Below are 15,651 nucleotides of genomic sequence, written 5' to 3'. Positions count from 1 at the left end.
ATGCTTACAGTATTTGCCCCAGATTGCTCTTGAGTGCTGAGATAAGTGTCTTTCTGTGATATTTAGATCCCATTACTGAGATATTCAAATGATGAATCAGACTGTTGCATCTGCGCCAATAAACCTAAAATGAAAGTCTGCATATGGTGAGTATTTTATGCTTCATATTGAGCATTTGGGAAACATTTTCCAAATTCATGGCCAGAGGGAATCCCTTTCCGGCTAGACATTTTTAATTTCAGTGTTTTAATGGCCTTTTAGATTATTTGCTATAATTTTTGAGATTAGGAGGAATCATATGCAGTGATTTTAAATGTTAAACTTATTCATGCACAAGAACATTAAATAGGGAGCATTGCTATTTTTTTCTATGCAAAATCACTGTCTGTCAAACACTTTGATATTTAAATTCATAATGCCAGAGAGTAAACAAACTGGCTTGTGTATATGAGAATGTGAAGTTCAGATCTGTCTCAACTCTCCAGAATAATTCAATCATATTTGCAATCAAAGCATCACTTTATTGTCGAGAAGTTTTATAGCAGGTCGTTTACACCGTGTCTGTTCTCTGAATCTCCTGTTCAGCTGAATTAAACATCCTGTGTTGGGAATAATTATTTCCCATTAGGAATGGCCTGTAAACAGCCGTCCCGCGAGACCTAAACAATCAGCACTGAATGGAAATTTTCTGCTGCCGACTGCACTATACTTTTTTCTTGACCTTTCCTTTAACTAACTTTGTTTCTGCTGTGGTTGGTTGTTTTTTTCTTAATGATCAACACCAGATTAATCAGGACCATTCGTCTTATTTTGTTCCAGGAAAACTGCTCTCTGTCTCTGTCCAGTTTGATTGGAAAATCTGTTGAATTTCTGTATTGATTGCTGCCTTGATTGTTGCTTATTCGCTTTAAACTTGTGAATCGTTTTGCTTAGCTAAACCAAGTTAAATCTAGACAAAATGCCAGTGGTGTGATTAAACATTCTCTCAACAAGCAGAATATCAGGAATTCAACAAGAAAAGGTTCTATATAGAACCTTAAAGGGTTCTATCAGGTGCTTCATATATAGAACCTTTTATGGATTTAGTTTTAATTAATTAATTAATTTTGTTTTAATTCATTATTTTATTAACTTTTATGAATTAAGCAGCTTGTAAACATACTTTATCACTAGAAAAAATGAAATAATCCATTGAAAGTAATACATGAAAGACATTTTTCCTTATATAGAACCTTGTTGGCATAAAGAGTTCTTTAAAATTGATTGAAGAACTAAATAGAACCTTTTCTTCTAAGAGTGAATGGATTACAGGCCCAGAATAAGCAGAATATGCTGCATGACTCTATTCAAACATTTTTTTCTTTATACTTTTAAGATTAAAGTTAATTTAAAGTAAGTCAATTGACTGAAATGTTGCTCATTATAATGTTTGTGATGATGCAAACTTGAGTAGTGTGTGGGATTTATGTTTTCTATGATTAAAGTTTTAAAATCTCCCACTGACAATGCTGTAACCTATTTTTATAGAATAATTTAGCCAATCTGAGAACACCTGCACATGTTCAGGTTTGCTGTCATCTAATTGGCTGATATCACTTTGAAGGGCGGGGTTTTGAAGAGCATCTAATTGGCTGATATCACTTTGAAGGGCGGGGTTTTGAAGAGAAGTTAACAAAACCAAGGTCTCTGGCTTGGCTGGTTTGTAAGGCCCATTTGCTCCACCTTGAAAAACCATCTTTCTTTATTGACGACCATTCAAAAATATTTGCGTATTCTGATGAAATATGCCAACAGGCCTACTTTGTGGCCTATTTGATTTGTCATACTGACAAAATTTATCAGGTGATAGACTCAAAACAATCTGGGCAAATGAGCAAAGATGTCAAATCCCACACCAGCCCAGCAACAGCCGATGAGACGAGTGGGAATGTTAACGGATTGAGAACTGCAAGTATTATGCCTACTCTACTTCCTTTAGCAAAATGGTTGAAATCACTTACTGCACCTTTGGCTTTGTACCTTTGAGTTGATTTGCATACTGAATTGTTTATATGAATTATGAGCATTTTTTTTTCATCTTGCATTTAATCTATGGACATAGATTTAGTGTTTTGTAAAAGAAAACAAGGCTGTTAGTGCTAGGTGTCTGTGCAATAAGCCTATAGCACGTTTTCCAAAGTTGTCACCAAAAAATGTTTCAGGTATATTTTCAATGTTGCATCAGATGAATTATTGACACTCAAGAATGTGATACAGCGATAGTACAACCCACTGAATGGACTGTTGTTTACGCGCAAAATTAAATTTAATTAAAAATGCTGCACATGTGTTGAAGATTCTTATTGACAGCTAACAAAAATCAAGGGCTGTGTCTGAAATCACCCCCTATACCCTTAATAGGGCACTATTTGAGGGGACAGCCATTTGTAGTGTCCGAAACCATACTAGATGTTCTTGAGTGCACTCTTTCAATCCAACAATGCACCGCAACATCGAGTGTACAACCGATGTATGCTCAACGGTTGTGGCTAGAAGGGATAGAGCAATGGCCAGAAGTGAAGCAAAATCTCATGCTTATGTTGCATGAGTGCCCACTACTGGCAGAACCTTTGCAATGGGCTGAATTGGAACGTCCTAAGCCCTTGATCACTTGGAATCCGCAATGATTTATTATTTAATTTTTGCCCTTTCGAAATTGTTTAATGCAGCATTCTATATATATATATATATATATATATATATATATATATATATACAGTATCTCACAGAAGTGAGTACACCCCTCACATTTTTGTAAATATTTTATTATATCTTTTCATGTGATAACACTGAAGAAATGACACTTTGCTACAATGTAAAGTAGTGAGTGTACAGCTTGTATAACAGTGTAAATTTGCTGTCCCCTCAAAATAACTCAACACAGCCATTAATGCCTAAACCGCTGGCCACAAAAGTGAGTACACCCCTAAGTGCAAATGTCCAAATTGGGCCCAATTAGCCATTTTCTCTCCCCGGTGTCATGTGACTCGTTAGTGTTACAAGGTCTCAGGTGTGAATGGGGAGCAGGTGTGTTAAATTTGGTGTTATCGCTCTCACTCTCTCATACTGGTCACTGGAAGTTCAACATGGCACCTCATGGCAAAGAACTCTCTGAGGATCTGAAAAAAAGAATTGTTGCTCTACATAAAGATGGCGTAGACTATAAGAAGATTGCCAAGACCCTGAAACTGAGCTGCAGCACGCTGGCCAAGACCATACAGCGGTTTAACAGGACAGGTTCCACTCAGAATAGGCCTTGCCATGTGCTCAGCATCATATCCAGAGGTTGTGTTTGAGAAATAGACGTATGAGTGCTTCCAGCATTGCTGCAGAGGTTGAAGGGGTGGGGGGTCAGCCTGTCAGTGCTCAGACCATATGCCGCACACTGCATCAAATTGGTCTGCATGGCTGTTGTCCCAGAAGGAAGCCTCTTCTAAAGATGCACAAGAAAGCTGGCAAATAGTTTGCTGAAGACAAGCAGACTAAGGACATGGATTACTGGAACCATGTCCTGTGGTCTGATGAAACCAAGATAAACTTATTTGGTTCAGATGATGTCAAGCGTGTGTGGCGGCAACCAGGTGAGGAGTACAAAGACAAGTGTGTCTTGCCTACAGTCAAGCATGGTGGTGGGAGTGTCATGGTCTGGGGCTGCATGAGTGCTGCCGGCACTGGGGAGCTGCAGTTCATTGAGGGAACCATGAATGAGCAGAGCATGATCCCCTCCCTTCGGAGACTGGGCCGCAGGGCAGTATTCCAACATGATAACGACCCCAAACACACCTCCAAGACTACCACTGCCTTGCTAAAGAAGCTGAGGGTAAAGGTGATGGACTGGCCAAGCATGTCTCCAGACCTAAACCCTATTGAGCATCTGTGGGGCATCCTCAAACGGAAGGTGGAGGAGCGCAAGGTCTCTAACATCCACCAGCTCCGTGATGTCGTCATGGAGGAGTGGAAGAGGAATGTGTGTGTGTTTTAAATATTAAAAAAATAATTAATATATCATAGAGTTGTTTGTGGTGGGGTAAATGAAATGCGTTATGCGGTGACATCACAATCGTGTTGCATTGTGGTATATGGTGCTGCCTGAAGTGTACATATGAAGTAGACTCGCACCCTCTGTCAAAATTGAGGGAGTGAGTGTCTGTCCATATAAACTTTCCTCGTCCACATCACAAAGTGGAACGCACGTCAAAATGGGAAGTACTTGTGGAAGTTTGCAAGTGCGTGTTTAAAAGTGGAGTGGAATGCAGCCCTAGTCTTTACTATGCTTCAACGCCTAGAGAATACCCATAATGCACTGTAAGAGTCGGGTGCCGAATGAATTCCTGCGTCTCGCCAGCTGAATCATCCATCCATTTTTCAAACCACTGGTTCAATGTGGGTACAGCATAATATCATACAGGTATAAAGTCCTTTTTATTCAATTATTAAATTAATTAAGGTTTATATAGGCCAATGCTAGTTTCTATGACAGGGTACTTAATACAGGAGCTGTCAGTTTGCTAAGTTTCAGCAAGCACAAACTATGCAAAAGTGTTCAGTGTCTGAGTGCACTCACTCATTTTCACTCCTTCAGGTGGACTATATTAGTGGACTAATGTAGGGAATAGTGAATGAGGGTATAGGGGTAATTTTGAACACAGCTAAAGTTTACAAAATGGAGGTTTCACAGCGATGCCATAGATAGTGGAAGGTTCCATAAAGAACCTTTAAAGGGATCGATTCCTAAACCAGGTTTGGAACCACTTGAGGGTGAGTAAATGATAACAGAATTTTCATTTTTAGGTGAACTATCCCTTTAAGTTAACAGAAGTGAACAGAACCATTTTTTCCTTAATGTGAAGAACGTTTTAATAATCTAAAGCACATTTTGTAGTGCAATAGAAAGGTTATATGAATATTAAAGGTTCTTCATGCAACCATTGCCAGTAAAGAACCTTTATTTTTAAGAGCATACAGACCCAAATCCCCAAAATGAACTGAAAATGAAAACAAACTTATATTCCCCACTGTAAATACAAACGGAGTTTGTTTCATTGAGCGGAAACCACGCTCTCTAAATTTATACCCAAACACGCCACACGATGGATCTATCTGCTCGCTGTTGCGCTCGTGCGGCGCCGTTAATGACTCGCTCCCCCTCACCGCTGCTGCTGCTGCTGCTGCTGATCAAAGGCGTTTGCAGCAGACCGCCCAGGATAGTCGTAGAGTCACTGAGCTCTATTTCGCCGTCTGTTTGCGGATCATAACGGCTTCATTTCCAGGCGTTTACAGCAAGAGAATTTCCCGCAGAGATCGGCTTTCATCGGCGTTCTTTTTCTTCCGTCCTTCTCTGGTGATAAACCAGGCGAGCGCGGAAGAGAACGCGCAGTAATGGCAAGATACAGCGTGTTTTCATTAGATTACATTTCCAAAGAATGACCCTTCCATCTGTCGATCACATTTTACCAGCACAAACATCCTTCTTCATGCATTGGACGTAGACTTTCGGAGCATAGAAGAGTTGAGAGTGTGCACGGCGCATAAACCGAGGGAAAACAACAGTTTTTACAAACACTTGGACCGAATTTCGGCGTTTCATCGGTTCGCGGACACTCTTGATTTGATCTTTGGATGTATTTTTGCAGCTCTTGACTCGTGGAGTGATGTGCACTGTGCCAAACGCGAATAGATATTGTGAAGTAACCTATGAGGTTGCAATTTTGGGGGTTGTCATATTTATTTCATTTGCTAAAGTTCAGTGTTGCGCTGTTTGACCGTAAGCCTTCATCATCAGCATCATTAGAAAGCAGTTGTGTGGAAGCACGGTGATGCTTGCCCTTTAATATAAGGCATTTAATGTGATGCTTTCACTTTTTTAAAGTGCGTTTTGTCAGCTAGTGGAGCATGGTCTTCAGAAAGCTGTGTTTGTAGGAAATTCACTTGCATTTTGATAAATGCATTGGGTTTGCATGACATTTTAGGCCACTTAAATGCTGCTTAACTTTTTTTTTTTTTTTTAAAGCAGGTCTCATAGGTGATCATCTTTAGTGTGTTTGCAGGCACTTTTAATATAAGGCATTTAATATGTGATGCATGTTGGCTGTGCATGCCATTATAGACTACTTAAATGCTGCTTTAACTTTAGGTTTTGCATTTACGCCTGATTTCGCCTACTAGTTGAGCATCATTGTCATTTTCAGAAAGCAGTGTGTTAATGTGATGAATTTTGGCTGAAGATATTATTATATGCTACTTCAATTTCATTTCTTTGATGAGCATCATCATCATTAGAAAGCAGCGTGGCTGTGCGTAATATTTTGTTGCTTTAAGACGTTAAAGTCTCAAGTTGTTCTCTCAGATGAGATGCTGCATGACTGCTCTGAAACTTAAGGAAGCAGGTTTTAAAGCAGTGAGCGCACAGTGATGCGCAATGACGCTCTTGCTGTGCGCAAATGTGCTGACGCCACCTGTGGTCTCTTAAATCGATTGATTCCGAAAGATTTAGGCACTTTGACCAGGAGAGAGTTCAGTTTGCACAACAGCCGTGTCGCTTGTGCTTTCTAACCGCCAGACAAGAGAAGATAGTGTGTATCCACAGTATAATCGTGCGTGACGCGTGAGTTGAGAGTTTAAATGGTGTTCCGAAAGTTACCCGGTGTCTCAGCATCGGGCATGGGGCTTCGTCTGTCTCAGAAATTTGTCTTTCTGCTGTTCCTGTCGGGGTTGGTAACTCTGTGCTTCGGGGCTCTTTTCTTTTTACCCGACTCCGTGCGTCTGAAGCGGATCTTCCTCTCCAAGAGCGAGAATCCCGCCGTGACCGTGGGCTCCGACAATGAGCTTTCCAAAAAGGTGCCCGTGGATCAAGAGCATCAGCGGGCGGGTATAAAGGGGGGTGAGGCGAATGTCAAACTGAAAGTGAGCCGCAAGCCCTCGGTCACCCATGGAGCGAGAACTGTGGAGAGATCTGTTGGGAGTAAAGCGCAGGACGAGTGGAGTCCGGCGAGGGCGCACGAACCGGCGGCCAGGGACGAGCGGGTCACCTCGGCCGCTCACAACGGCCAGCGCGGCAGCGCTTTCAGCTATGAGATGTTTAAAAAGTGCCTGCTGAAACCAGCTTTGGGGAAGGACCAGGGAAATCCATCTGATTCCGAGACGCTTCAGCGGAGGGAGAAAGTCAAAGAGGTGAGATGTGTGCATGGATGCCTGTTATTATTGTCTGTCGTGTATGGAAGCCCATTTCTGCAACATAAAAAGTAATGCTTTGGTAAATCATAATCAAGTTATATTTATGGGATAAAAAGCCAAAATGATGACATACTAAGGCATAAAAAGTCGAAATTGACATACTGTCATAATGAAGATTCAAAATTGACATGAAAAGTCAAGATTATGAGTCATTATTATGTATAGAAATGTCATAGAAATTCAACTGATTCATGTCATAATGACTTTATTTTTCTTAATTTTGACTTTTTCATAATTGTGACTTGGTATGTCATATGATTGTATGCTGTAAAAGATTTTAGGGCAAAATTTTGCTAATTTGCTGCATTGAAAGTTTTCAGTTGGTTCAACTAAAGTGCAGATGTTAAAAGACCTTCAGTTCACATAATTTAATTGAGCCAACTGAAAATTATCGATGCAGCAAGTCAACATAAAATTGAGTTTTGACCTCCAAAATCTTTTACAGTGTATGTTTTTACTTTATATCATAATTATCATAACCATTTACCAAAGCATGATTTTTTTTTTCTGATGTGGCAGAAATAGGCTTCCATAGTTGTGTAGCCTAAATGATTGTAGGTTTGAAACTTGCCTGTAATTAGTGTCACTTGGGATAAAAGTGTTTGTTAAATGATAAATTAGTGCTAAATTGCTTTGGATCTGAGGAGAACAGCACCAGGCAATACTGATGTGTAGATGCCTAATGCTATAGGGGAGTCGGGGCTAGTTGTCACATTTATTCCAGTGAAAGTCAATATAAATCAGTCGGAGTAAAGTGTAAAACATATGGCAACAAGATATAGTTTATTTAACACATTGAACTCTATTGTGGGGCATGTTGTCACACTATTGTTCTTGCATATTAAATGCAAAATGAAACTGTAAATTTATGAAATGCAAAACGATTCATTAAAATATCAAACTATTGGCCAACAAAACTGCATATGAAGCACATGTGACAACTTTCCCTGAGATATATCCAGTGTGACAACTAGCCCCTGTCTCCATATGTTTTTAATCCCATAGAACCCATACATCCGTATGAGCAGATAATTACTGACGTGTCACTTTCCGAACTGACACTTATCAGTGAGTGCTCAGGCTTCTTTTCTGCTGGTGTTTTTGTGACAGTTGTTTGAAGCTGCTGGTTTGAATCCAGATAAAAGAAACCTTTTGTCTTTCAGTCAACGATATGCTTTGATATGTGGAATACAGACATTGACTGTGCTATAGTGAAGGTTTGTTGTTCCTGAATCTGTCTTGGTGAATCAATGATCGTTAGAGCTGTTTCTGGTGTGGTAGTGAAACCTCTTATATCAGAATGAGTTTCCCTCCCACATGGGGATGACACACACACACACCACACCACACACACACACACACACACACACACACACACACACACACACACACACACACACACTTTTAAGCATGATTCAGTTATTATTCATTATTATTATTATTGCTGATATTTGTTGTTAAGCATGAAACTTCAGTGTATAACTCGCTCTCACAGTTTGTACTGCAAATGAATGATTCCTCAAATCATGTTGTTGAAGAGAGGTGTGCTTTTCAGCTTATAGAAAGCAAAATATATGGAATTTATTTTGACTTGGTCCAGTAAACATGCACCCAAAACACCTTAGCAATCACATAGCAATGCCCTGTTATCATGGCTGTGAGATTTGCATGTGCAAACACCACTATTTTCCTCCAAAGTAAGTGTTAAAATCTAGTTTTACGTTTATGGGTGTATTTGCATTTTTATTTAAAATATTTTTTGAAGCTTACTATTTTTTCTTTGCTGTGCATGTCAGATTTACTGTTGTTTTTTATATATTTTGTCTTATTTAGTTGAAATTTGCTATTGTTTATGATGAATCTTGACATGTATTTACATTTATATACTGTGTGTGTGTGTGTATATATATATATATATATACTACATTATGCACTTTTTGTAGCTTACTATTTGGCTGCACATACCAGATGCAAAATTATTTTTTTAATACTTTGATTATCTTATTTAAAGTTGCTATTGTGTGAAAGTTTTTTCGTATCTCACTGCATGTAAAGTGAGACTTTTACTCTAAAAGAATAATTTATGAATTATTCAGAATTTTTGTCATGTTGTTCCAAACCCTCATGATTATCCACACAAAGGGGAAATTTTGAAGAATATCTTTTTCTTTTAATGAATGAATGGCAATGTCATTGACTTCAACATTAATTTGACTTCTCTAAAGACTCATTTGATGTGAGAGCTGCAGTGGAGATGAAGTTTATCAATGAATAATGGCTTAAATTTGGGTCTGTTCCTCATATAAAACAATTAAGAAGTCTAGGAATATAGTGCACAAGTTGTATGCATTACTTTGCTAGACTAATGTATGACACTTTTTCACTCTGTGGTGTTTTTTTTTTTTGTTGTTGTTGATATTTTGGAGCTTGATAGCACTTTTGTTATTTCAGGACTTCCTTTAGAATTTCATCTTAATGTTTGAGGTCATTGGGGTTGAAGGGAAGGAAATGATGACAGAATTTTCATTTCGGGGTGAATTTTTCCTTGAAATGTCAGAGTGAAAGTGCTATTTGTTCAGGTTCATATTGTTTCACAATAGTTCAAGAGTAAGGTCTAGCTTGCTGACATCATATTGATTTTTCTAACTTGCCGAAGTCATTTTTGTCAGACTTTGTGAAATGAATAACTGTAGAAACAATGTACGTTTCCTGCATGAGCATATTAAAATGTGTCTTCTCTACAGCTGAAATTCTCCTTTGAATTTTCTATTGTTATATCATATTTCACAGTGTCAGAAGCGCTGGATGCTTTCCAAAGCCACGGGGTATTTATAAAACGCTGTGGTGGCAAAGCCAGTATTGGACAGTTTCTTACCTTGCTGTAGGCTGGAGTCATAAAATGAAAGAAAAAAGCAAAATCAAGCAACAAAACAAAACAAAAAAACTTTTCACACATGCCGTTTCATTGAACTTTAAAATCAGTGTGAAACAACCCATTTCGCTTCTGTAATCTGACATGTTTCTGAGTGAAACCGGATTTTCAAAGACAAATGTAGGCGGGGCTTTATTTTAAGGCTCAGGAATTGATTGGATGGTCAAGTGAGCGTTACATAGAGTCAGGAAGAAGATGAGAATCGGCGGATAAGGAAAGATGTTATCTTTGGATATAATGTATTCAATATAATGTGCAATGAATCATTCATAAAAAGACCAGGATTGTGACTGGTTTTAATTTCTTGTCTGTTTGTGTACTCTGTGATGTGTATTAACCTGCACTGACCTACTTGCATGTCATTTCAGTGATTCATGGAGGTTTTATACTGTTGCCGTTAAAGCCACATGCTGAATTAACTATTTACGAATAAGCCGTTTGTGCTGTTTTTACACGGACGCCTCTGGCTTCCCTCTGTGCCGCCTCCTGTCAGAGCGATGCATATTCATGTCTGACCTAATCATGATAAACAGCTCCATTAAATAATAATCCGGCAGATGAGAGACTTCTGAAGATCAGCTCTTCTAGAGATTCAGTGTTCGACCAGTATGGATTTTTCAAAAAAGCTAATTTTGCCTTTTGAATACCATGGTATCTTCTCTAGTATCTTTACAGCACAGTTTTACAGCAAGTATGCAAAGCGTACAAAACATTAGGCCATCCGTTTCTTAGCTTTTTAGCCAATTTAGGAAAAACTGCTGATGGAAATAATATAAATTACTATTTGAAATATGAACTCAAATCTTGTTATCAGTCCTGGCAAACAGTGCATACACTTTCAAAGTTGTAAATACAACAATTGTAGATAGTTTTGCTAGAAAATACTAAATCAGTCTTTCTACTTCAAACTTTCATGTTTAATTAGCAGTTTCTGAGTGAAAATGTACTAAAGTATGGTAGTTTTGCTTATTTGTCAACCAAAGTTGCAGCTTCTCAATCTGTTTGGCCAATATTATTGCATTTGCATTCAGCAGGTGTTCAGCACTGTGTTCTTTAGGCTCTATGGGCTTAAAAACAAGGACTGACTTTACATATGTTCTCCTTGACCATTGGTTGTTTAGTTGTTGCATCAACCGTGACGGTGCAAGTCAAATATTCAAACTTCTAGCTTCACTGGTCCGAGTTTATCTTGGCTCAGGACCATTCGCTAAGACGGGAGTGGATGTCCGATTGACCTGAAGTGACAAACTACTATTTGTTTCTGTTGTGTGTCATTTATGGACAGGCTAATCTTAAACCAGATTTAAGTAGTCCAATGAAACACTTTTTGAAATTCAAATAATGTTGATAGAAGTGCTTGAAAGCACCTCACGATGGGTGAATCTCACAAAAACAGTTAATTTCAACTGAAAAGAAAAAACATAAGATAACAGATTTTGGAAAAACAAAACAATAAATCCTCTTTTATGATGTTTTTCATTATGTTGTTAGTTTTAAAGTCCCCCTGTGGTGAAAATCAAGTTTTTAATGTTGTAAATATAAATCTATGTGGTGTTTTTAATATGCTTTAAGACAAACCATGTGCAAATTCATAAGTCAACACCACTGCTGAGTATTTCTCTTTAAAACTGCAGTGAACCAAAGACATTCTCAAAAACGTGGTTTGAAATCGCTGGTGTTTCTGACAGTCACAAACTACCTTGTAACCAATCACGTCAACGTGTCAGCGGGCTTTAGCATATCATTAATTGACTGCACAAGGGAGTCTCCAAAGAAGGTTTTGCTGGTATATATTTCTGTTGATATGAAAAATCATGTAGATTTAGCAATATAGCGGGTGTATGATGCATATTACAATGTTATGATGAACTATATGCCTCTCTCCACTGACGTTCTGAGTTGTTCAAAGCGTTTCTAAGGATACTGATTGTTAGAAGACCGCTGTCTGACTCGTGAATGTCAACATGGTTTGCTGTAACATTAGCAACACATTATTAGCCGTTTGATAACCTGGTCAAGCAAAACGCTAATCATATTAATTACTGTTATGTGTCTGACATTGTAAAAAGCGATACCATTGTGCAGCGTAAGTTGAGCCTCAAGTTAAGCCTCAGTAAGTTGACCGAGTGGATTTCTGAGCGAGTGGAGGCGGGGCTAATTATCATATTCATAGATCTATGTATATTAAATGAGGCAAGGGTGTAGAGTTACATTCAAGCTGTTGAATGCATTAAGAATTTTTTTTTTTTTTTTTCACAGGAAAAAACATTTAAATATGATCATTTTGGTGATCAAAGCAGAGTTTTAAGGGCTAAAAGTATTGACTACAGGGGGACTTTAATATCAATGCTTATTTTGCATAAATCAAACATAAATCAATGCTTATTTGCATAAATAATAGTAACATACTTTGCATAAATAATATCAATATATTTTGCATAAAGAAAATGAAGCTTATTTTAGGACCATTATAATTTTTGCATTGTGACAATTAATTTTAATATCAGTGCTCAATAAATCAAACATAAATCATTGCTTGCTTTGCATAAACATAAATCAGTGCTTATTTTGCATAAATATCAATATATTTTGCATAAATAAAATGAAGTCTATTTTAGGACCATTATGATGTTTTGCATTGTGGTGTTAATTTTAATATCAGTGCTTATTTTGCATAAATCAAATCAATGCTTATCAATGCATAAATCAAACATAAATGAATGCTTATTTTGCATAAATATCAACATATTTTGCATAAAGAAAATAAGGCCTATTTTAGGACCAGAAAGATTTATTTATTTTTTGCATTGTAGCATTCATTTCGATATCAATACTCATATACTGGAGCAGGGATGGCGAATTTTTGTAGGCTAACCCGTAAGTTCGCATCACCCTGAATCCCTCGACAAAAACCCAATAGGATTTTTCCATTGACTTTTGGATTATTGCCGAAAATAAGGTCTGTGACTAACAAAAGCTTATGAGTCTCACATAGTTTGTTCATCATGATAATCTTCAGAAATGAACGCAACTTTTATGAATTTTGAAGCGTAAAGACAATCAGCAGAAGTCAAAAGCTAAATGCAGGCTATAAATGAACAACACCACGGTCACATGACTTCAGCGTCACCATCACTAAGCTTCAGTCAACTGTTTAAAAACATTTTCCCTGAAAGTTTGAGTTAAAGTAGTATGCAAGAGTGCGATTATAAACTCAACGAGGTTGTAATTATGGACTAGTGCGTAGATGAGTTTACCTGTTAATGACCCTCACAAGAGGGTATTACTGATGTATTTTATGTTGTAGAATAAAACGTGAAAATATATTGAGCTTGTGTTCACCATAGACCTCATTTTAAGCATTTAACCAAAAACCCATTCAATAAACCTTCAGGCGGGGCTTATATTTTTGGTATGTGGGTGTATTTACTCCTGTATTTATCTAGATCTTTTCCTCTTATAAATGACATGGCTATATAATCTCGTCTAGCTGCTCCTGAAGCTCCTCTCTTTGTTGGAAATGTTCTTGACAGTGTTTTTTGACATTCCCCAGAAAGTCTAGAGGAATTTGCGGTTCGTATCCACGAGCATGCGAAGCTTGTCGAGTCTATGACCTCTCATTCATCAGAGCCTCCCTGCTTTTGTCACGGGGTGCTGACTGGAGGGTTTATCCCCTGTTGGGACATGCTGAATGGGCGTTCACCGCTCTGTGAGATGGATAGAGTTACAAGGAGCAGCTTGGCAGCTCTCACCCGAGGCTGGGTGGAAGCGAAGAGAGGAGCCGTGAGCTTTGAGCGCTTCCTCTCAGGAAAGCCAAGATCCTGTTCCACTTCTCGGAGCGGAGGAGGACGCTGCAGGCCTCTGAGCTACTGGTGAGGGGGCAGGAGAGTGCAATTAGCTCCTGGCTATTGAAACGGGGGATGGAGAGCGGCCGCTAAACGAGAGTCATGATTAAAGCATCTGTTCTTCTGTTTTATCCTGCGCTGCTGAGATTAGATTTGACTTTCTCGATATGTGCAGAGTTTTTCAACAGTCTTTGCAAACTAAACTTGATGTGATTACTTGGCTAGATATAGACTAGATTGGTTATTGGAGCAATTATGACTGTAACTGAGGTTTTGGATAGGCTGATTAATGAACATTCAACCTTCTATGGACACACTGAAGCTTGAGTCGCCATTGGCTAGTAAATTCTTTATTTTACTCGCCAGACTTTTTACATGGAATGCAAGAACAATGCAAATGAAAAAAATTGAGTTTATTTTGAGTTTATCAACCTAATTTCGGAAACTTCCCTTGATTTTAATATTCTTTTCTGTAGAAAGACTATCATAAATAGTGATGAAAGCCAAAATATTAAATGTCACAGATGTATATTTACTGAGTAATTGAGTAGCCAATTTACAGGGGTGTAAAAATGACTTTTGAAAGATGGCAGGATCATTATTTTATTTTTACACAGAGATTGGTAGGTCTATTAATAAAATCTGTTGACTTTAGCAATCTTTGTTTCATTAAATGCCAACAGCAACAGTTCAAAAATGGGGAAAAAGCACTTCTTGTGTTTTTTGCCTCTAAGTTTGCATGCCTGTAACTCAAGAAGTATTAAAGATATCTTATCTGAAGAACAAATAGGCTAATGTCAAAATTAGAAATGTATCTCGTCTTTTTCTATCAAATCAATTCATAGAACATACCTGAGTGCTATAAATATTCCTTTTCCAAAGTTTGCATGCATGTAACTCTAAAAGTATTCAAGATATGTTAACATCTTTCTAGATTCTCATTCTTAACAAACATTCCTATTGAAATCTTCATTTTCAAGACCCTATATAGTTTAATCCCATAGATATGGGGATCTCAAAGCAGCTCTATATTCAAAAGGAATTGAAGAATAAATAATGTTTAAAGTAGAAATGTATCTTGTTTCCCTCTATCAAAAGTATTGCATAAAACATAACTCTCTGAGTACCATAATTCAATGTGTATTTAACTTCAACTATGTTTACTAGGATACTCGCTAATTTTGACTCGCGGCATTTTGACATAATTTTGTGTGAAATTGTCCGTTCAAGCATGAGACATGAAAGAGAGCTCAGTTCAGTACTCGTGTGCTGTCGGATGCGGCTTTCTGGATGCGTGCTTCAGATGTGCAATTTACGCGCACAATACTTCCCACACAACGTGCACGGGTTATCTACACGTGCAAATGATAAACTTTCATGACATCGCTGCAATGGTCCGATCGGGACAGTGACAGTTCTGTCAACAAGCCTTGCATAAGACATTTTTTTTTTTTTTTTTTTTTAGTTGCCTCTCATGAAATTTGGTCGCATACGTGACTGATTTACTCGCATTGTAGAGGGTTGATAATTAGTCATTTTTTAAGTAAATATTGACCTGGTTTCACAGACAGGGCTTAGATTAAGCCAGGATTAGGCCTTAGT

At 38.0% G+C, this 15,651-nt stretch overlaps 1 protein-coding gene across 2 annotated transcripts in view; it reads left to right on the top strand.

The window, feature by feature from the left end:
* Window positions 1-5,226: 5,226 nt before the first annotated feature.
* LOC127497135 (mannosyl-oligosaccharide 1,2-alpha-mannosidase IA) overlaps window positions 5,227-15,651 on the top strand; it is a 232,690-nt gene continuing 222,265 nt past the window's right edge. Inside the window, exon 1 of one of the 2 annotated variants that reach the window (XM_051865342.1) lies at window positions 5,227-7,209. In XM_051865342.1, coding sequence (XP_051721302.1) covers window positions 6,661-7,209 — 549 coding nt within the window. In that variant the 5' untranslated portion in view covers window positions 5,227-6,660. The remainder of the gene's footprint in view (window positions 7,210-15,651) is intronic. The other variant, XM_051865343.1, reaches the window with a different exon arrangement.

This window comes from Ctenopharyngodon idella, chromosome 16 (genome assembly GCF_019924925.1).
Source record: "Ctenopharyngodon idella isolate HZGC_01 chromosome 16, HZGC01, whole genome shotgun sequence".
In the NCBI taxonomy this organism is placed as follows: domain Eukaryota; kingdom Metazoa; phylum Chordata; class Actinopteri; order Cypriniformes; family Xenocyprididae; genus Ctenopharyngodon; species Ctenopharyngodon idella.
The sequence above is the reverse complement of the archived record's forward strand: the minus strand, read 5'-3'. Positions and strand labels throughout refer to the sequence as shown.